This window comes from Photinus pyralis, unplaced genomic scaffold (assembly GCF_008802855.1).
Source record: "Photinus pyralis isolate 1611_PpyrPB1 unplaced genomic scaffold, Ppyr1.3 Ppyr1.4_LG3b, whole genome shotgun sequence".
Classification (NCBI taxonomy): domain Eukaryota; kingdom Metazoa; phylum Arthropoda; class Insecta; order Coleoptera; family Lampyridae; genus Photinus; species Photinus pyralis.
Genome location: NW_022170510.1, coordinates 24,579,834 through 24,604,902, shown reverse-complemented (window position 1 = coordinate 24,604,902; position 25,069 = coordinate 24,579,834). Strand labels below are relative to the sequence as shown.

At 35.1% G+C, this 25,069-nt stretch overlaps 2 protein-coding genes across 5 annotated transcripts; one reads left to right on the top strand and one right to left on the bottom strand.

Annotated features, from left to right (window-relative positions):
* The first annotated feature begins 4,071 nt into the window (after positions 1-4,071).
* On the top strand, positions 4,072-17,536 carry LOC116167298 (centrosomal protein of 290 kDa). Of its 4 annotated transcripts, none has more exons than XM_031482627.1 (24): positions 4,072-4,328; positions 4,381-4,516; positions 6,320-6,405; positions 6,459-6,647; positions 6,696-6,831; positions 6,878-7,014; positions 7,068-7,457; positions 7,509-7,693; positions 7,920-8,290; positions 8,397-8,505; positions 8,558-8,696; positions 8,747-10,074; positions 10,128-10,422; positions 10,525-11,094; positions 11,148-11,320; positions 11,370-11,576; positions 12,976-13,171; positions 13,218-13,399; positions 13,559-14,087; positions 14,392-14,558; positions 14,607-14,805; positions 16,898-17,167; positions 17,215-17,364; positions 17,420-17,455. In XM_031482627.1, exons 1-23 carry the CDS (start codon positions 4,155-4,157, stop codon positions 17,347-17,349), a joined length of 6,303 nt encoding a protein of 2,100 aa, XP_031338487.1. In that variant the 5' UTR covers positions 4,072-4,154; the 3' UTR covers positions 17,350-17,364; positions 17,420-17,455. The 4 variants fall into 4 exon arrangements, with proteins under 4 accessions (XP_031338487.1, XP_031338486.1, XP_031338488.1 ...); XM_031482626.1 differs by having other exon boundaries at positions 8,340-8,505; XM_031482628.1 differs by lacking the exon at positions 17,215-17,364 and having other exon boundaries at positions 8,340-8,505; positions 17,420-17,536.
* A 359-nt stretch (positions 17,537-17,895) lies between these two features.
* On the bottom strand, positions 17,896-23,615 carry LOC116166955 (cytochrome P450 6A1-like). Its single transcript, XM_031482177.1, has 3 exons — positions 22,464-23,615; positions 22,159-22,410; positions 17,896-18,153 (listed from the first exon to the last, which is right to left on the bottom strand). The coding sequence occupies exons 1-3, from the start codon at positions 23,578-23,580 to the stop codon at positions 17,981-17,983; spliced, it is 1,542 nt and encodes a 513-aa protein (XP_031338037.1). The 5' UTR covers positions 23,581-23,615; the 3' UTR covers positions 17,896-17,980.
* Positions 23,616-25,069: the final 1,454 nt, after the last annotated feature.

Below are 25,069 nucleotides of genomic sequence, written 5' to 3'. Positions count from 1 at the left end.
TAATCGAGATTAAGATTCTATTGTAAGCAAGCAATGTAAGCAATAAAATGAGAGTATAATTTATATTAGTGGACAAAACCAAAAGACAAGTTGAAAAGTAAAAAAATAAAAACTGTATTAAACCTGATCGACAATGAGATTGGAACAAGAAATCGTTACATGTAAACAGTACGCACTTTTTCGATTTATTGAACGATAAATTGGACAATCAGATCGTTACGATTTATCGAAGCCAAGACCGTAGCGTCTAAACCGCGCTTTAGACCACCAACAATACACATTTCTAGACGGTGTACTCTTTGACTGAGACCAACGATGTATCTCTATCCTTCCCAGTCTTGCATATTCTCTTCATTTATTGTTAAACACAGTAGACCATGTATAATGATCAAGGCCTAATTATGTAAACAAGTTTATCGAAAAGCTGTACAATATTTGACTGGAGATGCGCAAATGCTTATTTCTTTTACCATTGAGTAAATTAATTATTCAATGCTATAAATTACCTGGTTCTCAGGTCATTAGTGGACTAGATTAGTATTGTTTGTTAACATTTTTAATTACTCCTCTATTGCCTGTGATTTGTTCTAATCAATTTTACTGATTTATAGATTTTTATAGTTATTAGGTAGACATGTGCATGAATGAATTCTCTTTATTTTCTTATATATTATAAGGGTGAACAACAACATAAAATGTATTTTTTTTATGAAAATTTCTAAATAAATTCTTATCTTTTCAAAAAATAATAATTGTACATTTAACGTTATACTTATTTATATTCTATTTCTAATATAATATTCTAATTTATTTGTAAAAATCGAAATTTGTGGTTCCTTTATTTTTATTTTTATACTCAATAATAGTGTTTACGAATTGCGATATTGTGCTTCCCGCTTGTGTGGTGGTCATGCGTTCGTCAAAAAAATCAAAACGGTGCCACATTTTTACACAAGAACAAATTTGCGGCAAAAATCCTTCTAATTACTGCATGGTACAGTCGTATTCCGCCTAGGGGTTTAGCTAAAAATTGGACTACTATTTGATACCTTCCTAAACAAATTTCTTGAAGCATCCTGTTACAATGAAAAAGGTTTTAGAAATCAAAAATTATTTCCAATGTACCTACAATAGATATGCATTTAGTGCACTTTTCGTCTTGGGAATATGTGACATTGGCCCGTATGAATAAAAGTAAGCAAATGCTTATACTTGCAAAATTCAAAGTAAATACTCGTAACTGTCCCTTCATACTGGTCTGTTTAGCATGGTTTAGCAGCGCTGCACTGCGTCCTGTCCTTCTGCTTAGAAGCGCTGCTAAGTCGCCCGCTGCGAAGGAGCACTTACGAGTATTTACCTACTTTGAATTTTGCAAGTATAAGCATTTGCTTACTTTTATTCATACGGCCCATTATGATTCACAAATCAACAGAATTCATGAACATTAGCTAATTATATAGTAATTTATCTAATCCATATCATTAGGAACGGCGTAACAATGTGCAGGATAATGCCAGGTAGTTTCTTTTGTTTTCCCTTTCAAGTAATGAGTTGTCGCCTCAATGTAAACTTTTAAGTCGTTTTTCCAAGATAACTTATAAATTAAGTTGGAACAATTTCCAAAATTGGAATAAGTTCGTAAAGTTAATATCTAGACGAGTATCTACTATCTAGGCAATAACGCCAGGAAAATTTGTTCCCTTTTTTCTTTTGCAAAATATGGCACCCTCAGCCCTCGACGTTACCCCTAAAAAAAGATTATTTCAACATATTTTAAGAAATCCCGGCGGTGTTCTCGAGCTAAAGCATTCACCTTTCACAGGAATATTGGTTCTGCATCTTCACTCAGAATTCAGATATTGTGGAACGAAATCATTGTTGTTTACTAACAGCAGAGTTTTTTGAAATAAATAAATCACCTTTGTTCACGTTTAGTAAACGGGGCATCCAGAAGTGATTCGTTTAATACGTTCTAGAGAAAGGTAGATTCTTTGATTTGATTCAGTGATACTGATACAGTTATACATTCTAGTAACTCGCCTGGGATGACACAGGGATTTGTGTAAATTATACAATTCGTCGTTATTTACTTCAAAAGTTACTCCAAAAATTCTCCATAAAGCGTCAGTTACTTTATTGGGAGAATCACGCCGATATGAGATATCAAAGCTATACAGCAAGACATCTCCAGTCTCCATCGTTGAATTTCATCATTCTTGATTTTACTTGTATGTTGCAAATTGAACATAAATGACAATGCTTTCTTTAGGTAGCTTCTTTTTCTATTGTAATTTGTAAGGTAGCGATTCATACCGCAAAGATTTTCAGTGTCGACTATTTATCAATACATTTTTGGACGGTGCGGCGGGTACATCGTTAATGAATTAATGATTGATAAAATTAATGAATTGAATTCGGTAGCTATAGCTCTGGCATCTGAGGCAAGAAAAATCTTGCTGATTAATGTAGGCATGTGCAGGCTGCACAATATCAACTATCTTATTTATCGAGATATCATTTTGAAATTTTAATCACAGATGCTTCTGTTTAAAGCAAACATATCTTATATTGTAAACATTAAATGTGCGCATGCGCGAAGTGCGCAACGTCAATTTTCTTATTTATGGAGATATTTCTTTGAAATTAAACCATAGATGCCTCTAGCAAAAAAAACATAGCGCACATAGCTATTGCCTTTTGGGAAGTATACTGATCAATACATGGAAAATGGGATGAAGTTACTCGTCTTAGAGTGACAATGTTTTTACTTGTTGTAAAACAGAATACACTTGTAATAACCAGCCCGCGGTTATTTTGCACCGGCCAGCGTTAAATATTGGTCAAAATTGGGGGACAGCAGTATAGATCACCCACAATGCCAAACCACTACGCAAAATCCTCCAGAGAACAAAAACGGAGGAAATTTGAATCGGAGACGACAACCGCTTACCTGTCCGCGACCCCGGTTGAAGCATTGATAAAGGCACCTAATGTTTCATTATCTACATTTGCATAATTGCATGTGAGTTAAAAGAGTCAGCTAGCTAAAACGGGTGACATAGCCCATAAATGTTTTTAAATAGCTTTGGAATTATTACTGTACTGCAAGAAGGAGTAAAAAGAGATATTTCTTTCAAAGAGAGGCTTGCATTACATAAACTCTCCAAAACATATTGGAGTGTAAAATTCTAATCCACTACTTTTTCAAATTTTGATTACAATTTATTGAAAATTAATGAGATATGTATCAGTGAAAGCTGGATGAACTGAATTATTTCCTAATTTTATATCATTTTTTACCGAACCTAGCTGGAAGTAAAGTACCGAAAGGTAAGTGCGAAAACTACTTCAACATAACAAGACGAAGAAATTTATAAGAAGAATTTGCACAACGAACCCGTGAAAATCTGCAACCCTTCACAAGGTTCACAGGAGAGCAAACTTTAGTGGTTGCTTACACATAACGTTTACCTTGAGCCGGCTCCGGATGGATGTTAACTATTGGAACAATAAACTTTTTACCCTGCTTTTTATCTTCTGACATCCGAACTGAATGTCTCATTTACTAGTTCATTAGCGTATAAAATGTTTACATTTTATGCATTTTTATCAACAAAATTTGTCTGTACCAGGTTTTCCAAAATTGCAACTGATTATTACGTTTTTAGTGGTTTTTATTATAAATAACCTTCTCGGTTAGGTATATTGTAGACAATAGTGTAAATGGGGCCACAGAGAATCGTATTGTATTTGAAACTTTAATGTCGTGTCGCACTAGCAAACATTGATTGAATGAGGTATTCAGTTTTTGGCCAAGAGCTCGGATTAAAATTTTTGTTTCAACTGTAAGGACTTTGGATTTTAGCTACGTATAAAATGCAGTGCGTATGTTAAAGTTGTAAAAATTCCACGAACAAAATCTTTTGTTAATTATACGTTTATTAATTACAAATTGCGGTCCCTCCAGAAGTCCCCACATGAATGTCTCATTTGTTGTAATTGAGAATCACTCACCCTAAGTTAGTCATATAGAGTTACTGTGGAAACCGCGTACACTTTATACAAACATATCGATTTAGCCTATTTGTCTCGTATATTTCAGTTGATTTGACGTGCAACTTAACATTTCTTCGTTTATTTATCATTTCTGCCCAATGGATTGGAAATATATCCTGTCTATATCACCCGATAATCTCGATGAAGATGAAAAGGAAAATTTATATACGAAAATCGCATGGTTTGACTGTCAAAGTGAAAAACTTGATTACACTAAATACGATGCGTTGTTTAAAATTAGCCAAGAGCTAATGAAACATAAATCTGAACAGGTATGAGGGTTGTTTCATATTCTTCGTCTAAGATATTGGGGATATTTTGCAGGTTGAAGCATTGCTCGCCGAGTTAGATGAATTAGCTGTTCGGCAGGGCGAAGAAGAGGCAAAGAAGCAAGAATCATTAGAAGATGTGCCTAGTTTAAAATCAAAAAGGTCTCAAATGTCGTTTGACACTAATGACGGTAAGTGACGAAAAAGTAAGCATTACCCGTCGCTACTTCACATACGCACATAATTTCAAAACTGTTCCTAAAAAATTACTACTTAGTAACGATTGGGTAATGGGTAATTTTCTGTTTTTGTCTAACTGAATTTGTAATAACTATTTGTAGCACCAAATGTGCTAAATAATACCACAGACGTGATAATACCAAAGAGTACCCTTACTGTTTGATAATACTAAGGACCTGCTAATTTTGCAGTTAACATGTAACAGTAGGATCTGCAAGTAATGTCCTTTAATTAATTTATTAAGATTTAATGGACGTATAAACTATCATTGGGTTGTCTAATAACATAGCATTTACACACTCAGTACTCTTGTAACCGTTTTCAATGATTTACCCTTATTTATTGTAATTATTTCTAATAGGAAACATAATTTTTCTAACAATGTGCAGTACTGGTTCTACACTACCCTTTAGGCCTATGCGATATAGCTTTTCTAATGAACTTACATACATTTTTAAATACAGAAGCAGCAATCAAAGATCCATCTGTTTATTTTTGCTGGCAATATCAAAAAAGAGATCTATTGGTTTATCTCTATGTCTACACTGTAGGAAACGTACATTTGTACACTTCTAATGTACTCATATTTGAGAGCGAATGAGTGTAACGGAAGTAAAATTGTTAATAGAGAACTTTGGGATTGTGATTCTTCTTGTGAAATTTTTCTACTTCTCTTCGTTGCTACTACGTTTGGACCCACCTCCCATACTTTACTTCCCAAGCTAGCACAGATAAAAAAGAATTCTAAATGTGATGAAAATTTCAAGAAATTATTTCAAACTGAATACATTTATTATGATTAAACAATGAAACAAGGTTTTACAATCACTACAAAGTGACAAAATTCCTAGCTAAACTCATAAAAATTCCTACTGGCCAAGTAGTTGATTTTATTAAACAATGTAACAAGTAAACAAGCCAATCCAAAATTATTAAATATAAAGTTCATTAAAATGTTTTTGTAATTGCTCTTCGTATACTTCCGGCATCTGCTACAAAGAAAAACCTAAATTAATGATTTGGTAGGCTTAGTAGCCTCGATCAACTTCCGAAAATTCCAAAGAACTAACTACACAAACACCTGACATAATTCTTGAACACGAGAAGAAAAATCTGACAGGAAAACCCTATTCGAGTCGCACAAAGGATTCGAACAATTACTTGCTTGATAATGACAAAAATTTATTCAGAAACACTTGAAATAAAAAATTAAAACATAATTTCTGAATGAAAGAAAAGCTTACAAAGTTTGTTTTGACAAATTATCGCGCGCACAGGCATTCGAAAAATAAAACAAGAAAATCTTAAAATTACTTAGAGTTTCTTTTCTCGTTTAAAATGCAAATTCAAAAAAATAAAATAAATAGTTGAATTCAATACATTTCAAAACTTCTTAAATTTTATCAAGCGATCATGGCTCTTTTAAACTTTTGACACCCTCGAGCTCAACAACCATTGAACTCTGCGACACTATGGAAAAACATATATAGAAAAACATCCGTCGACATCACTCTCTGTTTAATGAAAAACTATTTCCCAGCTGTACTTTTGGTCGGCGGACGATTTAATTACATTTTTTTATTCACACGACGTATATCTCACGACTGACATTCCTACTATCTTCAACTCCAAGAAAATACGCCCCAAAATGGTTGCTAATAGCTTCCGCCAATCAAACTAAATAAACACCACTAAAGGGCTCTTGTTCTCGTTACACTTTGCTCATATAAACAGAATGCGTCTTTTAATTGCAGAACTGGAACGAAAATACAAAGAACTCAAACAGAAATTAAAGCAACAATTAAAAGTTAACGAAAACTTGAGGTCTGAATTCGAAAAGGTTACAATATACTTTGCATCTGATTTTCACTATAATTCTATTTTCACATGTAGTGCAAACGAAATTTAGCAGCTGTCGAGGAAGAAAATACTCACCTTAAATCGGAGATTCAATCTATTTTAAGTCAGGGAGACGAAAGTCGTTCGGATATGTCAGAAGCGACCACCGACCAATATAAGGAATTAGTGCAAACCGTACAGCTCAAAAATAAACAAATATCGCAATTACTCGACGACATTCAGGTTAGTACTTTGTAGAAGACTATATACTCATTAAAGAAGGGGTTGCAGATTATTGAGAAAGAAAACATCGTGTTACAGGAAATGATTTCTAAACTGAAAGACGAACTTTTGGATGCGTCCAAACAGCTGTCAACCATGACCAAAGATTACTCTGCGTTGAAAGTTGAATTTAATGATAAATTAGGTAGACAGTTAGACACAATTTTTGCATTACATGGTGCATGTTGCAGACACTAACAATCATCTAAGAATGGAGATTGAAGCGTTTCAAACTCAGATTCAAGATTTCATCGAAGAGAAGCAACAGAGAGATCAAGAAATTGACGAATTTACTTTAGCAATCGACAAACGTGCTGACGAGTGGAAAGTAAAACTGTCGATGGTCTCTTGTACATAACTCTCAGTGTGCATACATTTTAGACACTACTCCAGGAAAAAGACAAGGAATTGAAGAGGTTAAAATATGAAGTAAGGCAAACTAGTGTGTACTCGTCCAAAATGAGTATACCAGATCACGGCAGTGAAGACAAGGCTTACGTCGGCGTACTAAACAAGGCCATTAGTGAACGAGATGATCAGTTAACAGAGTTACGAATCCGATTGCAAGAAGCTACGAAGGAGATGGACAAGAGTACTAAGTTAATTAATCAAATAACTTCAGAAAAGAACGCTTGCATTCGACGCATTGATGAATCTAGCTCAATTATCAAGAATTTGAAAAATCAACTAAAAGCAGCCCATGAACGCTGCCAAGAATTGCAGGACAACATTAAGTATGCAGATCAGCTTGTCGAAAATAAACAAAAAGACGTAGGTAAGAAATAATTTAATTAATTAAGAGGATAAGGGATTGCTTTGTAGATTAACGAGATTTTGGATAAACTCAAACAGGACGGCCAAATTGAACTGTCGAAGGGATTAGAAGAGGTTCAAAACCTCAAGTCTAAAGTTAGAGCACAAGATAAACAAATTACGGATTACGTAAAGATTATGAACAAACTACAAACCTCCATTGATTGTATTGCGAATGAAAATAGTGCCTTGCGGTAAGCGATTAAAATTCAAGAGAGAAAGCAGCGGCTCAAGTGAAATTGGTTTTTATTTTTACTTGCTAATATAATGAAATTTGAAATCGACATAATTTAAATTCGGGGCGTATGACGATTACACAAACTCATTTCGCAATATCCTAAACTTTTTCCTAATATCGTTAGTCTTACACATTTAGCTTTAGTACTATAAAAATTATCATCAAACTTATAATTTTAATAGAAACAAGCTGGGTGTACCAGAGGATGAAGAAGTCAGTATAGCAGGTGTACTACTAAAGCAACACAAGCAATCCAGAAGTGTTGATAAATTAGAGAAACAGCTTACGGAGTTGGAAGAAGATAAATTAAACTTAAAATCCGAAATACAACAGTTAAATCGCAAAGTTTCCACTCTTTCATTAAAGTTACTTCATTCCAATGAAATGATCTCCAATGTAGAAGACGCAACAAACTCAAATGCTCACAATGTAAAGCTGGACTTGGATAATCACAGCGTTGAAGGTAAACAAGAATACGTAGAGTTACTCGAAGAAAATGAAGGTCTTAGGAAAGGTCTTCATGAAATATTGGAAAGTATCCAAGCAAGAAATGGTAAGTATTTGGTACTTTTGTGTGAATTCATCCTTAAGCGTAAATCTAGACTCTAGTCAGAATGAGATAAAATCTAGAACTTTGGAAAAATTACTTTGTACCTTAGATACAAGACATATATCAGGTTGGTATCATCCGGCAATGCGATTACAAGCAGAGCTTCACACAATGAAAGGAGTAAACAAGGAATTGAGAGAACAACTCAAAGCTACGAGGTAAGATTAGCGCACTTTGCACACAGATATAGGTACATGCGTTATACTGTAGACTAGAGCTCAGCACCAAACATCAAATAATTGACAGTGACCGAAATGCAGTAGTGGTGCAAGAATTGCCATCAAACATGTCGTCGTCAGCTAAAGAAATGGTATCCAATCTGAATAATCATTTACTAAATGCATTGGGCGTACGTGTAACAGCTAGTGCTTTGTAGGAATAAATCTATTTCACTTATAGGGTTACCATGAGCAAGCAGAAATGTCTGAAAAGTTGACTGAAAAACTTGACGAATACAAAGAAAGGTTTGAAATAAGCGAACAACAGGTAAAATTGCTATACGACCAGTTTATGTCAGAAAAGAAGGTATGGGAAGGCAAGGAAACAAGTTATGGTCACACCATAAGAGAGCTTGAAGAAAACGTCGCGGTGCTAGAAGCAAAATTGCAAGAGTTTTCTAATATGCAAGAGGACGAGTATGAAAAGGTCAAACGATTCGCAGAAATATCAGCAAATATGGTAAAGCTGAACAGAAAATGCGTGTTTTTAGAGAATGAAGAAACTAGACTTTCGTCGGAAAATAAAGAGTTAAAGGCCAACCTTGCTAATGCAGAACTTGTTTCAACAAATGTTATATCGAAGTTAACCAAAGAAAAAAATGATTTAAACGCAAAGTTGGACATATTAGATACTTCTATTGATGGAAGGGTAGATCGCCAAATTTTGAATAACTTACAAACAAATTTTGATAACCTAACAATTAAATACAGAGCTTCCTTAGAAAATGTCGAGATCATTAAACGTAAGGGTGATCAAAACACTATTTTCCTGAATGAATCCATTAAGCATCTCGAAAAGCACAACGTGGAGTTGCAAGCCCAGTTGCTTAAAACGTCAATTAGTGCACACATTCAAGAGTCGATTTCTGTGTCGAATGATTTGCAAACGCTTTCCGCTAAACTGGCACAGGTTGAAATTAACGAAATAGAAGAACGACAAAGAGCAAACCACATGACGAGTCTATACGGATTGGTCAAAGAACAGTTACAAAAATCAGATGAACGCATCCAAGAACATGAAAAGCATCGAGAAGAACTGGTCCGAAATAATCTGGCACTTCAAGAAAATCTCGTTACTTTGGAGAACAACCTCATAACTTACGTTGATTTGCAAACCCTCACGGAGTTGGAACAGAAAAAGGTAACAATCGAACGAGATTTACGGCGGTTACAAACCGAAAATGAGAATCTGAAGTCTGAACTGAAGGCTTTGCACAAATCTGCGCAGGCACATACCAACGAGCGGGCAATTGAAACTATGGAGCTTCTAAATTTAAAGCATCAACTTTTGGATTTGCAATCTAACAGTGACGAAAAGGCGTTAATTGCACGGTTAAGTTCCGATGTTGTCCTCGCGAGGCTGTCGGAGACAGAGTGTCATAAGAAACTACAAGAACTGGACAATGAGCTACTGGAATGCCAGAGCAACTATGATATGTGTCAAAGTATTCTACAGCAGGAAAAATTGGAAAGGGAAAATTTGCGTGCCAAATATGACCGCAAAATAAGGTATTATTCATTTTATTTAATTAATTAATTAATAATATTTCTGTTGGTTGCAGTAATTTAGAAACTATTATATATCTCCAAAGACAACAGTATTTGGGAAGTCTTCCGTTAGTTTCGAAAGAGGCATTTATAAGTCAACTTCGAGAAATAATGAATGACAAACAAAAAACTTATGAACAATTACAATGCATTAGTAGACAAAAACATGAATGTGAGCTCTTGAATGATGAATTGAAGAAAAAAATTGAGTTGGTGGATGAGTTAAAAATAAAACATGTGCAAAGTTCCGGCGATGCAATGAATCAAATTCAAAACTGGTATCAAGAACGAAATTCTATATTGATTAAGGTAATGAAACGAGTACTTAGCTGTATCGATTGTTAACCAGTTTAAATGTGAATGACTTCCAGCTGTTTCTGCTGTTTATTTAGTAGAATATGTTTGTTGCAGGAATTGCGATACCGCAAGCAGATAGAGTTAAATAACTTGCAGGTGGAACAGTTAACAGAGCGATTGAAAAACCAAGACGGCGTAATAATTAGCTTAGAAGAAGCACTAGTGCGCTCCCTGTATTCTGAAAATTTCCTTTCAAATGAAGTGAAAAGGGAGGATAAGTGTACAGCAACATCCCCTTTCCATGAAGTTCCAATTTTGACTCACAGCGAGCCAAAAGTGCTTAAACAACAAGAGGTTCAAACCTCATCTGAATTACTTGCAGCATTCTCTGGCGACAAGGAATTTAATGCGTTAATAGTTGAGTTAGAAAAAAAATTAAACGCCTCTGACAATGTAATCAGCGAAAAATGCGCCACCATAGATCAACTGAAAAGTAAAATTACTGAGCTGGAGATGAACATCAGTTTATTTAGAACCCAAATTGGAGATAAGCAAAGTCAAATAACTTTTTATGAAAAGCACATTTTAGAGTTGCAGAATAAATTGAAGAAGACCGAGTCTGAGGGTACTAAGGTCAATACTGTCGAGCAATCTCATGTGGCCGAAGAGGTTGTATCTTTAAAGGTATTCTATTGTGTCAGAATAGTTCTGCTATGCTATGCTAATTTCTTTTGTAGAACTCCTTGAAGCAACTTCAAGACGATAACTCGCAGAAGGACGAGGTAGTGTTGAAATACCAAACGCTTTTAAAGCGTGATAGGGACGAGCACAGTTTGGCTGCCGCGCGGTCGCAACAGGAGCTGAAACGACTACAGGATATCATCTCTGGTCAAGAAAAAGCGTACAAAGAGTTAACTATTTCATTTCAAATAAATTGACTAGTGACATATTGATTACAGATTACAAGAGACATCAATCCAACACCCAGGCAAAGCGGCGATTGAACAATATATTAACCAAGTACACGCCCTTGAACATCACACTGCCGCTTTACATACAGACGTTTCAACACTAACTTCGCAACTACAAGCCTGTCGACAAGAAGCTGTTAGATGGCAAGAGTTGGCAAATGAACGTTTGGAAAGTATTGATCAACTGAGAACAAAGTAAGTTTTTGAGTGCAAGTAAGAGCCCCGTAACCTGGCTTGTTCCAAGACCAAAACCCGTTATAGTATCGGTTTCTTCTTTCGGATTGTTAGTAGTTTTAAATTCGGTTTTGAAATGCACGTCCAAGAGGTTTTTTGTTGCTTGGCCTTGAAACTTTTTCAAAATTGATATACTCCTTTTCCACATCCTGTTGTTTGAGTTTGTTTCCAGTCACTATCTTGATTTGTGTCATTTTGGTCAAAGGCGTAGGACGTTCTTTCTCTGGATTATTAAAGATTCATGTATGTAACCAATTGTATCGACAATTTATGGCGGTTAACTTAACATTAGATGAGTCATTTTAACTTCTCGGGTCTTACCTTCGTTTTCTTTAAGTTTTACACTTTTCCAAATTCTTTAAGATCCCTTGTTTCAAATTTTGCTACTAAATATACAACAGATCAATATTTATCTTTGACAATGGATCTTAAAGTTATCGAGCAAATTTGACAAAATACATGAGTACGACTAACCTTTGTTTACAATTTTTCTTCGACGTGGATGATCTGGAATTCTTACTGATAACTTTTTTACTGATCAAATTGGGGTGGATATCAGATGTTTTCAAAATAACTGCATACTTAAACCCTACCGCATGGAACAATCTTTCGGCGACTATTCTTTGAATGGGACTTTGAAGATTGATTGGACAATACAGATCTGCTCTCGATGTTGATTCGTTGGCTGGTCAGTGGAATTTGGTCCAAAAAGTGCATTTTGCATACGCATAAGTTTTTACACCAAACCACCTTCTGCGTTAGCGGCACTAATGAATTTTATTTTTATTTGATTTTACAAAAACTTTTCTTTGTTGCAACTCTGTTGAATTTGACATCCTTTTTACTTTATACTGCACAAATACGAGGTAAAGTTTCCCAACGAATTCGCTTACGACCACGTTTATTTATAATAGCGAACGGGGTCTTTGGATTGAATGGATACTGCACATTTTGGAGCTTTTTGCACTACCACATATCCCTTGGCATAGTTTTACAACCTTACACTTTAATTTTTGGTGAACTGGCACTCTTTAGCTAAATTGTGATTACAACTTATACGCTCGATGGTGATGAGTACTGATCGGAACGACCACTCGCTTTTTAAACCATTCCACTGCCACTTTTGGATTTTTTTACGTGCCCGTTAGTCACTTGACGCACCGTACTTTTTCCACTTTGATAGCTAATGCACATTTTTCAAAAAAATTTCTGGACCACGAGGCCGCCCTGAATTTATTTAAACCGTTTTTCTAAGCTCGGTTATTTAAGCTTTGAAATTTTTTTTCCCCATAATTCAACGGGAAAAATCGCAAATAAATACTGTAGTTACAGAGGTCACTGATCATAATTTATGTTTTAGTCTAGAAGAGCAGCACAGAAACGAAATCATGGTGTATAAGAAAGATTCAGAAAAATGGCGTTCTGAAATTTTTACTCTGAAAGAGCTGATTAGTAAGCATCGTCACGAACTACATTTATTTGAACCTGACAGTAACACTGTAAAAGAAAAGGACGAAAAGATTCGTGAATTGAATTCTGCCGTTAAGCGGTTAAAGGTAAATAATATTGATTTATTCTAACTGAAAAGAAAAAATATTACAGAGCGAGCGAAAGGAATTTGAAAGGGCAGAATTGGCATCACCAAAAGTATCAGAACTGGAGTCTGTTAATGAACAGTTGATGAAAGAATATGAACTTATGAAGAGAAAGTATGAACAAGTGATCAGTCGAGAAAGGCAGGCAAAGGAGGAATTGCGTAATCTGAAGGAACAGATATTGAAAAAGTGAGATTTCTCAATTAATGTCTTCTTTATTTAGAAATATAACTGAAAACAAATCGTGGTTTCTTTTGCAACCTGTAGATTTGTGCTTTATTTCCACAGAACGTCTTGCTACGCAATTCTAAACTTGCATGATTTAATTGTAAATTATTGTTTGTGTAGGCCTTTATCTGCAAGAAGCGATAGAAGTGACAAAGAAGAACGTCTACAAAAGAGAATCAAGACTTTGGAAACTGAGTTGGAGGACACACGTGACAAATTGGAAAAACAACTTGTAATTAATGGCGCTCATAAAATTACAGTTACCGAAGACTTTGAAAAGTGGAAAAAACAAAAATATTGGCAACAGGCCGCCGAAAAACTAAAATCGAAACTGCAAGAAAAATGCGAAGACTATAACAAGTTAAACCAGACATGTGCGGGTTACAAGATCTTGATTGAAAGATTGGAAAGAGAAAAGCATACCCTCGAGAGCCGAGTTAAGGGTTTGCGGCATACCAGCCACGATGTAATTTCCAAACGCGTCGAGATGCTACACTTGGAAAATGACAGACTCGTATTAGAGAACGAAAATTTATCGTCAAGATTACAAATGCAGCATTTGCATTCCGGTGGTCTCGGGGCCGCCATGCTGGAAGAGAAGTTGCAAGCTCAAGAGAAGAAGATTGCTATTCTAGAAGTGACCAATAAGGTACAACTTTATGTTAATCTTCTAGTAGTGGTGTAAAGGACCGTATTCATATAGGGAACTAATTCGGCATACCTCCGAATGACTGCTTTCTCAAGCATTCGTTTATTTTCGAGGGTGTATGCGCATTATATGTATAGCCATTGCCATTGGGAAGCCGTAGACACTAGAAAATATGCGTAACAAAGTCTTCAATGCAAACATGTTCGTTGGCTTGTGATTGGTTGTACGTGCACATTAGCCGAACAAATCTATTCGGCCGAATTCGTTCGCTATATGAATACGGGCCTTAACGAGGAGCTTTTAGGGCAACGTTGAAATTCGCGCAGAGATAGAACGCTTACATACCATCAATGAAAATCTGCAAAAATTAAATTTGCGTTTGGAATCTGAGAACCTGGAGCTGAAGTTAGATTTGGAAAAGTACGCGAACGATACACCTCATTTACGCGAGCAGATCCAACACTTGGAAAGGTATCTGGGTGCATTTTACTTGTATTGAAAACTTGAATATTATTTTAGTTACATAGAAGTTTTGAAAGCGGAGAATGAAGGTAAACATGTTGTATCAGATTCGGGAGACCATGCACAGAAAAGCGATAAAAAAATCTCGGAACTAGAGAGGACTGTATTTGTACTGAAGCGGGTTGTGGAAAAACTTCAAGCGGAAAATAAGAGATTAGGGAGTTCTGGAAAAATTTGCAATACGTCAGATCGCATGGTGAGTATATAATGATAGTAGATTGTATTAGTCCAAGCTAAATAATTTTTAATATAATTTATTAAAAAAAAAACTAGTTCTTGATCCAAACCGATTTGTTCATGCAGGTGAAATGAGTAAAAAGTGTGGAAAAAGAATTAAAACCCGGGCGAAATCCCAGGAGTTGAAAGAGCTGGTATTTTTCAATTTGTGGCAAAACTATTAATTTTACGCGAAAATCTTCGAAGTAACAGTTGTAGGGAATAAACAAACACCTTTTATATTTAAACTTTTTTTCACATAACCTCAAATTTTTCGACAAAAAAGTGTTTCTTTTTTTCCAAAAATTTGAGGTTGTGAAAAAAATTTTAATACAAAAGTTGTTCATTGAGAATATAAAACCTGGAAGAAATTTCATGAGGCTTTTATTCATAATTCCTACAAAGCTACGTTCAACAGGCCCACCGTATCGGATCAACTGTAAAACATGCAGGAAGATCATGTCTGTCAGTGAAGGAAACAAATTGTTCAGGAAGCAAAAGAATTAGAGTTTACTGCCAATTGCTTTTCTTGCGGTAAAACTGCAAAAAAAAGAAATAATAAAGTTGTGTTAATTAAGGTACTTGAGCATAAGGAACAAAAGAAGCTATTTTGGCAACATTAGAGAGAAGAAAGAAGACAGATTTCGAAAAATCTTTATTAACACGGAGGCAACACGTTTTTTTATCATGTCAAAAAACATGTATATATCGTAAAACTGTTTTTTTTCAGTTTTTTTGCGATTTTGTCGAAATTTTTCTATCGGAATAAATTTTTTTAATTTTAAGATTACCTATTAAAATGCAAAAATATCAAACTTCTTTACCAAAATTTTGCTACCCCGTGCAGAAGAAAGTGGAGTTTTTCAACTCTCGTTCAATTGGCACTGGGCACACTCACTGCGCTAATGTGTCAAACTTTGAACTCGAGTTGAAAAACTCCACTTTCTTCTCTAGTTATACAAATAACTATTATATAACAAGGGCGCGAAGTTCAATCTGGCGCATTGAGAAGGTCAAATGCACAAAATATCTCCGACGTGTCAGCGGATTTCACTCGTCCGTGGTAAACACTAAATTTTTGTTTATTAGTATGCTGGAAATTTTTGTATATAAACCGCTAGTCAACACAGGCATAGAAAAGTGGAAAGAAGGCAGAGAAATTTGACTTCTCTGCCTGTTTTCCGCTTCTCTGCTCCTAACAACAAAACGATACTTCGCTGTTTGAATATGATCAGCGAAATGTCACATTTGACGTACGTATAAAAAAAGTTTTTTCCAAGTTTCAGACCTCTACGACATTTTTTTTGCAAACATACAGATGGAAAACAAAAAAAAAGTTTTTCCGGTTTTTCCCGGAAAATTTGAAATTAAGTGAGAAAAATGTATAGATACATAAATTGTTCACCTTTTTATTCCCTACAACTTTTACTTCGAACATGTTCGCCTAAAATTAATACGAGTAGTTTTGCCGCCAATTGCAAAATACCACTTTACACCCCTTTCAACACCCGATTTCGTCCGCGTAAAAATTCAGCTGATTTAATCATTTTTCCCCGATTTCGACTACGAAAAAACAATTAAAAAAGTAACGACTTTTTTAATTGTTCTTTTCGTGGTAGCATTTTTTTCACTATTTTTAACCCAAGCTGGCGCACGCATAAATAGGGGCACGAACAAATTCTCATGTTCAAAACTAGCTATGTGAACATGAAAATACATGTGAAATATTTGAAAACTAATTCTGAAATCGTTATTTTCGGGTAAAAAAATCCGCACCCCCATTAAGGAGCATACCATATTGGGGTAAGAGAATCAAAAACACGCCAAGTTGTTAGTTTCATACTTTCATACTTCATACTTTGTGTTATAATTACTGAAAAATGATTAAAGAAGAAAAGCAAATTTTGGAAGTCTTGAGTACCTACGTGGCTTCGATAACCATGCTTTTAAAGTAATCCACATTTTAACACACGTTGAACGCGTACAACTCTTTGTGTGATCAACTCCCGTACCGCTAAAAGAAAGTCAGTATTGTATTTAATTGGCGAATGAGATTCGTATATTGATTTTAGGGTTACGAAAAACTGCGTCTCGATTATAATCGCCTAAAGGAACAATACGCTGAAAGAATTCAGGAGATATCCAAACTGGAGGAACTACTAAAATCGACAAATAAGAAAATTACTCTACTAGAGCAGAGGGAACTTTCGAAAGAAGTTAACACGCTCGCCGACGAAATGTCCCGTGTTAAAGCGGAACTGGCCCATAAATCCCAACTTTTGGATAAAATTAAAGTACTTCTTCAACGTGCCGCTTCCAAGGAAAAATCTTTACTGGAAGAGGTATTTTTGCGAGTAGTTGTAGCACTTTTTGTAGTAAACGCTTTTAGACTAATCTTAATAACGTAAATGCAACAATTCGCCAATGGTTGAGACAAAAGTTAATTCAGTATAAAGTGCTTTCGTTAAAACTCAGCTTGCATAATGAATCTCTTCGTGAAAATAACCTTATTGAAGATGATTAATTATTGTGCTTCTTGGAAAGTTTAAAAATTTGTAGTTACTATCGAATGATTTTTCTTTTCAATTTTTCAGATAGCAACATTAAAGCGAGCAATTGCCACAAGAGCCTTATCTTCAGAAAGCAGTATCGAATAACCTGCGTTTTCAAAAACTATTTAAATCGTATTCATCGCATTCCGTTAAACTATGTAATTAATTCTAAGGTTTAAACAATAAACCGATTTAATAGAAAGTAACGTTTATTATACATTACTCCATTAGTGAAAATCCTGTTTCTGTGTTTTGGGGTACATAGCCCCTTAACTCTAATGTCCACCTTTTCTCTTGGCCACATTTATATAGGAAAACCACAGTTATTACTTTCTTGAAGTCATTTAGTTGCTTGAAATGCTACTAGAGATAGAGTGTCTTTACTTATCTACATCTTTGTTTTGCAGAAATGTAGTCAACGAATATCCATCCATCATAAATAATAATTTCCATTTCACTTCTGTTAAGGTTTATTCGTGTTAAATAATTACCCAACTTACAGTATAAGTATAAGTATCTTGTTTTCTATAATTATTCTAGTGAACAACTTCCTTGAATTGAAATCATATAAAAATGTAAATGTTTGCGCAGCTGTCCCAACTTTTAACTATCATCGAGTCTACTTAACTCAACCCAAATACCACTTACAGGTGTAATTACGATCCCTTTGGGTTCCAGTTTTAATGGTAACGGAGTCTTTGGATTAAGCGTAAGTTTAAAATTGTTCAGTAGCAAACTAAGTCCAATTTTAATCTGGATCAAGGCGAAACGCTGACCTGCAACATGAGGTGTCATTAGTAGGTATCTTGCGATTTTTTCGAACATTGTAACAAAATGTTGATAGAGTTTTAAAACTGTCAGTAGATAAAGTAATTTAATTACTAATAAAGTTAATATACTTTCTATTCGAAATATCTTCTAAAGATTTATAAACTCCGTTAAATTTTAATGCTTTAGCGAAGAGCCTCGTAAACAGTTATTAATTATATGCAATGCTCTGGCAATAAGGATTAATTAATAGTAAGTAGGTATATGAATTGCTGTTGACAGAATTTATAAATGTTACACAAGCACAAGATATCTTTTGGGGAAAGTTAAGTTGTTCATATCATTTCCTTGCATATTAATAAAATTTCTTTAGACTTTAAAGTATTATATTACAGTGTTACTTTGAAACAAAAACCAGTTGAAAATATACTGAACTAGATCAAATAATTTGCTATTGAAGGTAAATCTTTCCAATAACAAACTGACAATTCACTCAGGTAGAGTATAAGTAATTACTCCATGTTATTGCTAAACCAGGATGCAATTGCATTCAACAAACATTGCATAGTTACGTTTCTGCGTTTGTATGGATTAATGAGGCCAATATGCGTTAATGAAAGTGCTTCTAAATACATATTTTGAAATATTAAATACTGTATGCCTATTTCAGAAAATCCTGATTCTACAGCACATATTTCATGTCAAAGTACACTAAAATATATAATTGAAAAACAACAACCATAACGTTGTTTTACTTTAACCAGAGTCGTCACAAATGCCATGCTAATCACTAATCAGTAATTATATTCGTATGAATCTTATTTCATGATCCATTCAACTTATATAGGTCGTTTGTGTTGCACCACATTCACAGCAGGTACAAATTGATTAAAGAAATGGCCGTCTTCCGTGAGATGCGGTTACAAAATACAGTGATTTCGATGTGTGTAGCAGGAGATTAATAGAACAAATGGTAGATATTGAGCTAAGTACAAGAATTATGCCTAATCTATTGAAAATGATAAAAACACAGCTGGCGTTAAAGACTTAAGAGAAAAGTATTTATATTTTGAGTTGTATGTCGATTATTTTGGAATATTAAGCTATTTCAAAGAAATTATATGTTTAGTGCTTACGTACATGCATAATCTGCAAAGAAATCCGGTCCCTAATGATCAACATACTTTGACTGTTTAGTTGGCAGACATTAATTTCAAATCGTTATAATTTAGATTATGCTATTTCGCTACTACTAAAATTTCAGATACACTGTATATTGTATAAGTTTTACGATTCAACTGTGAACTGCACAATTTACGTCTGTATCTTTACGAAATCCCGAAGTAGATTTTTTTGACATTTTTATTATATTTAGTCCTGAAACGGTCTTTTTCAGCTTCCTTTCATTTTTAGTGACAGTTAATGAGAATATGGTGGGTCACTATGATTGCTATGGGCTCTATGGACTTCTAGTGAAAATCTAGTACCTACTTCAGATAGGCTTCGGAACTAGACCGAAAATGCGAGACAAAAACTGATAAAAACAGAAGTATAGTACAGTCAAAGTAGACTCAAAAATGCTGAATGGTTACAAAAGTTCCTGTAGACGATTTTATTTTTCCGACTTGTTTAAACGGCAAAGACAGAAAAAACGAAGTTTGCCAATTCGACCGATGCCGACGGGAGAAATTTCTATGGTCAATGGTTTTTAGGTTTTTCTAAAATAACTCGCCAATATACGAATATCTGTACCTCTTTGTCACATTCAGTAATAAGTGGGCCACGTTCTTTCTTGTCACCTATTTTTTTCAGAGTTAGCTTTTATACAGGGTAGCCCAAACGAATACGAACCAGACGGAATAACTAGCAAGAAAATAATCTTTTGACAAAAACGCAAAAACACGTCGATTTTGGTTGGAAGGGGGACATCTTTTACTTCAAAATTTATACCTCTGCTGTCAAACCCAAGCAGGGTTGCCACTTCTTCAATAACTTTAAATTGAACGTTGGGTGGGGTGACAGGTGACACACCATTCTGGAAAGGGCTCTTAATTTCACCTATGGTTTACTTTTTAAGTTCGAGGGACTATTTCAGAAGATACATTTGACTGTAGGGCTTAGGTAAATACAACAAACTATGCAACATAAGTACGTCTGATCCACTGAAATAAAACCGTATCAATATTTTACCGTTAGTAGCTAAAAACCGAGTTAAAACCCAATCTAAAACACTGGCATCTGACATATCACACAAAATTCATCAGTTGTTCACAATAGGGATAGCTTTAACCAGCTTTATGAGTCTAAATTTTTCAGGGTTATTAGGAGATTTCATTGTGTTGATTTCTCGTGGTTTATGTTCTTCTGGATTGTTTTGTGTAGCAAATATTTCTGATAAACGTGTTCACTCACATACGAACTTGAATATCCATTTGAATTGTTTGTGATTTGACACCCTGTATCCTACAAACGACTGGCTCAAATTTGAAAAATAAACCAGAGGTGTGTACGAAATTAAGAACCATTTACAATGATGTGTCACTCGATCCAACGTTCGATGTAAAATGATTGAAGGGGTGGCAACCCTACTTAGAGGGCTGACAGTAGGGGTGTAAAAAGTTTAGACTCTAAACACCTCATAAACGTCATATCTTCTCGAGGTTTTGCATCATCTTATAGGTTGCATTATTTTCAAAAATTGAAGAAATCACGAAACTTTAAATTGATGTATCTCCTATAGACCCAAACTATAGACGGTAGAGGACCAAATAAAATATCAAATGAAAGGTACTTTTATATACTCTACAATTCTGAATAAAACATGATTTTACCTAAGTATTGCGGTTGGCGAGTTATTTCAGAAAAACCCTCGGAAAAACCTAAAAAGTCAGACATTTTCATCGTTTTTTGACCACAGAAACTTCTCCCGACTTTACTCGCATTGGCAAACTTAGTTTTTTTCACTGTCTTCACCATTCAAGCATTCGGAAAAATAAAATCTTCTACAAAAGGTAACCATAAAATACAAATTGACTGAACTAGTACGAAAACGTGGAATAACAAAAGGTACTTTTTTTCTCATAAACGGTATCATTTTACACATACCCAACAAACAAACATTTTGGAGCTGCAATAAGCAATTACTTATTCAATGGTAATAGTATGCTATTAAATGTTGAATCTTATTTAACGATTGATGTAAAATGAGAGTAAAGCACAACGCCAATTATATATCTTTTAAATTAGGCCAACGGTACAATTTATGGGCAGTGGGCTCTGTTCACGTAGCACATTTTGTACTGAGGAGATGGAAATTAGCATTATTTTAAAATTTTGTTTCATCATTTCATACAAACTTTAATATTCGTAAATACATATTTATTACTTAATTTGGCAACAAATCGTAAACTTCGTAGGTGACTCACAGTTCAACTCAGTCGACCTCTATGGACGTCATATGAAATCAAGTGAAAACGAATTTATTTTTCAGGAATTCGAATTTGTGTTAAGCAAATATAATCGTTCGGTAAACTTATGATACAATAAGGCAAAGTGAAATCGGCCTTTTCTTAGTCCAGTGCATAATTTTTTTATTGAATTTCGGAATACTTTCCCACTGGTGCACGAGATTGAATCAAAGGAACAAAAAAAGTTAACATAGAACCTTTAAATACTAGGTCAAGGCTGTTTACATGATGTAACATTTGTTTTTTACGGTACGTTCATTTACCTCTAAATATCTTTAATCCTTTGTGGTCATGCAATAGAACAGGTTAATTAGATATTGCATATACCATTACAATTCGTAGATATACAAGTAGTCCAAGACCGTTTTCAATCCTCATAGATCCTTAAATGAGTAGACAAGCTAACTGTAAGTAATCAACTTTCATTTAGTAATACAGGTATTGCGTCGCAAATTTAGTGACAATTTGCAGCCAATTAAGATCTTAATGAACAAGAAAGCCTGTGAATTCTCTCATAAATAAAGTATAAATAATGTGAAGATTTACCAATGCACACTCGGGGTCCTTCTCCGAACGGTAGATAAGTGTAATCTAATATTTTCGACTTATTTTCTTCGCTAAATCGTTCCGGGTCAAAGTTCTCCGGATTAGGCCAAAATTCTGGATCGTGCTGAATTCCCCATATTGGCAACAAAACAGGCGAATTGTTCGGTATTGTCATCTTTGTACCAGGAATTTTGTAATCTTCCGTCGCTTTGCGTGCATATACCGGCGCTGGAGGGTACTTGCGTAAGGTTTCTAAGGTATTTGAGGACAAAATTAGTGTTTAAACACGAAAAGATTGAGGTTACCTGATATTACTGTGTCAAGGTATGGCATTTCGGTTAGACACTCGTAAGTTAATTGATTATCGTATTTTCGCAAAGCTGATCGGACATCTTGGCGAGCGCGCTCTTGTATGTCCAAATTCACACACATTTCGAACACTGCGAAGCTCATCGTCGCTGACGTGGTTTCAAAACCCGCCAGGAAAAAAATGAATGCCTGTGCGGCAGCCTCGTCGAATGTTAGCACGGTGCCGGGCGTATCGCACCCTTCGTTATTCGAATGGTCATCATTATCCAATCGTCCATTTTGTTTTAATTGTATTAACAGCTGTAAAAAGTCTTTGCGCGAAATTTTATTACGTTCCCTATAATCCATGGTGTCCTTTACAATATTTTTAAAGAAGTCAGTTACTTCACTTGAGAACACCCCAAAACCGAAGGGCTTCACTAACGTCGGGCATAAATAAATTAGTATGATGCGTAACATATCTGAAATCGTTTGCGTAAAAGCTCTTCGTCCCATTAGTCTAAATTTTGTATTGGGCTCCTTCATGGTATTGCATTCTAATCCAAACGCACAAGACCCTATGACATCGGTGGTGAACCTAGCCATAGTATCTTTCATTTCGACTTCCTTGGAAACTTCTGCCAAATCAGACAGGACGTTTTGCATTTGAATACCGCACTTTAAAATCGTCTCCAACATAAATTTTAGTTTTCCCGAAGTAAATGCTGGGCTAAGTTTATTTCTTAACGTACGCCACTTCACTCCACTTAAAGAAAATAAATGCGCACTTAAAGGATCATTGTCTTCGTCGTAATAAATCCCTCTATCATGAAAAGCTTGGAAGTCTTTAGTTAAAATGTGTTTCATTAGGTCACGACTTAAAGGGATCAGCACTGGTTGATTAAAAAAGTAAACACCCACACATTCGTGTCCCTTCATTATATTATAAACTTCCCTTATTCTATCCCCTAACATTTGCTGGCGCAAGAATACCTTTGTTATGGTCCCAAATGGGAACGCGGGAGGAATTTGCGGAATCCCTCTCGATAGCCAATAATTAAAACTGTATTTAAAATATATCACTACAAAGCATGTAATAGCACCGAGAACAGATATTAGAAAATTAACCTCCATTTTAGTAGGTACATGAGAAATTCACGGGTGACACACCGGTCGTCTCAAAGTTGCGAATTATACTGATTAAACGCCGGTGTTTCTGATTTCTACCCCATACTTAACGCATTACGTAATTCCTTGTCCTATTCCAAGTTCTTCAGTATTTCAACACGCACTGCACCTACGGTTCTTGAGATTATTATTTAGAATGACGAATTACTTTCACTTAATAATGACCCAGATAGTATTTGCATCTGGTATAGGTAATCAAATTGTAACACAATGTCAATGCGGCAAGGCCTTGAATTTTTTTTCTTACTAGCTCACATGCGATTGTTGCAAGATGTTACTACAAACAATTATTGTTACTTACCGTAAAATTAGTCTTACGAAACTTTAATAATGATAGGGAAACTTGCGGCCGACCTTATATAGAAATTTTCTTCAACCGCGTGTCTTCACTTTTACTATGTCATATAAACCGTATTGGAGATACGGATTAATTAACGACAATACAAACTAAAATTATTTCAATATATAAAAGTTTGGAGCAAACCGATTTTAGACTATCTATGAAGGAGAAGAGCGTCATCTTTACTCGTTTTTATCACATCACATTATTAAAGAAACACATTTCCAATATTTTATACAAATTGATCGTCGCTCTTATGTTATTGACAATTAACTTCCACCATCATTAAGATCTTGGCGGACACTACCACGTTCCTTTGTCGGTACCCATTTCCGAGGTCCCGTTCATTCGCAATTCGCATTTTGGTGGTTTCATTAAAAACTCGCCACAAAATAGTACTCAATTTTTGGACAGTACTCATAGCTCGAGTTTCTATTCGCGACACGAGAAAGAAAGACCGCGATTGCAGATCTATGAAACCTTTGGGCGCCCAACGTCGACTACCCCTCGAAGACGCGCGCCTTGCAAAAGGTGGCTAATTTTGCCCCTAGGAAAAATAACAAAATTACGCCATACAGTAGAGCGCGCGTTTATAAGCTCAGCTTCATTTTTACCGCACTTTTTAAGAATTAAAAAAAAATTTGCTATTGTTTTCGTTTTGACCGTTCGTCTGTCCGTCCAACTAAGTAAGACGTAAATCCGATGACCCAAAAGAGATTAGAATATATACAATATAGCACAAACTATCGACCATTAATGATTTGGTTGAAGCATTCGCGACAAAGAAAGCCAGAAAACAAGGATTAGTGTAACCATCTCTGTGTCTCAACCCGAACCCTAGCGAAATGTACAGAATTGTACAGATTTTTTACACAATTTAATTTAAAGAGTAGGTAGGTGTACAGTTTATTCCAACTAAAATGTCTTAAAATTACCTATATCCATGGTGTAATGAAACTCAAAATGGGGTTGTGTATAATAGAGTCGTTAATCCCAAAAAACCTTCCCCATACTAATTTAATAGACAAATCGTAATAGCAGCGACTAGTTTCGACCAACAGTCATCTTCTGGCTTAAGGAAATTACAGAATAAAA

Excerpts from the sequence above, each read along its gene's own strand:
- LOC116167298 (XM_031482626.1), top strand. The coding sequence starts at position 4,155 with ATGGATTGGAAATATATCCTGTCTATATCACCCGATAATCTCGATGAA. Across the intron at positions 4,517-6,319 it reads GTCGTTTGACACTAATGACG|AACTGGAACGAAAATACAAA; the intron begins GTAAGTGACGAA and ends TTTTAATTGCAG. Across the intron at positions 8,506-8,557 it reads GAACAACTCAAAGCTACGAG|ACTAGAGCTCAGCACCAAAC; the intron begins GTAAGATTAGCG and ends GTTATACTGTAG.
- LOC116166955 (XM_031482177.1), bottom strand. The coding sequence starts at position 23,580 with ATGGAGGTTAATTTTCTAATATCTGTTCTCGGTGCTATTACATGCTTT. Across the intron at positions 22,411-22,463 it reads CCTTGACACAGTAATATCAG|AAACCTTACGCAAGTACCCT; the intron begins GTAACCTCAATC and ends CAAATACCTTAG. Across the intron at positions 18,154-22,158 it reads AGGACCCCGAGTGTGCATTG|GTCAGCGTTTCGCCTTGATC; the intron begins GTAAATCTTCAC and ends CTCATGTTGCAG.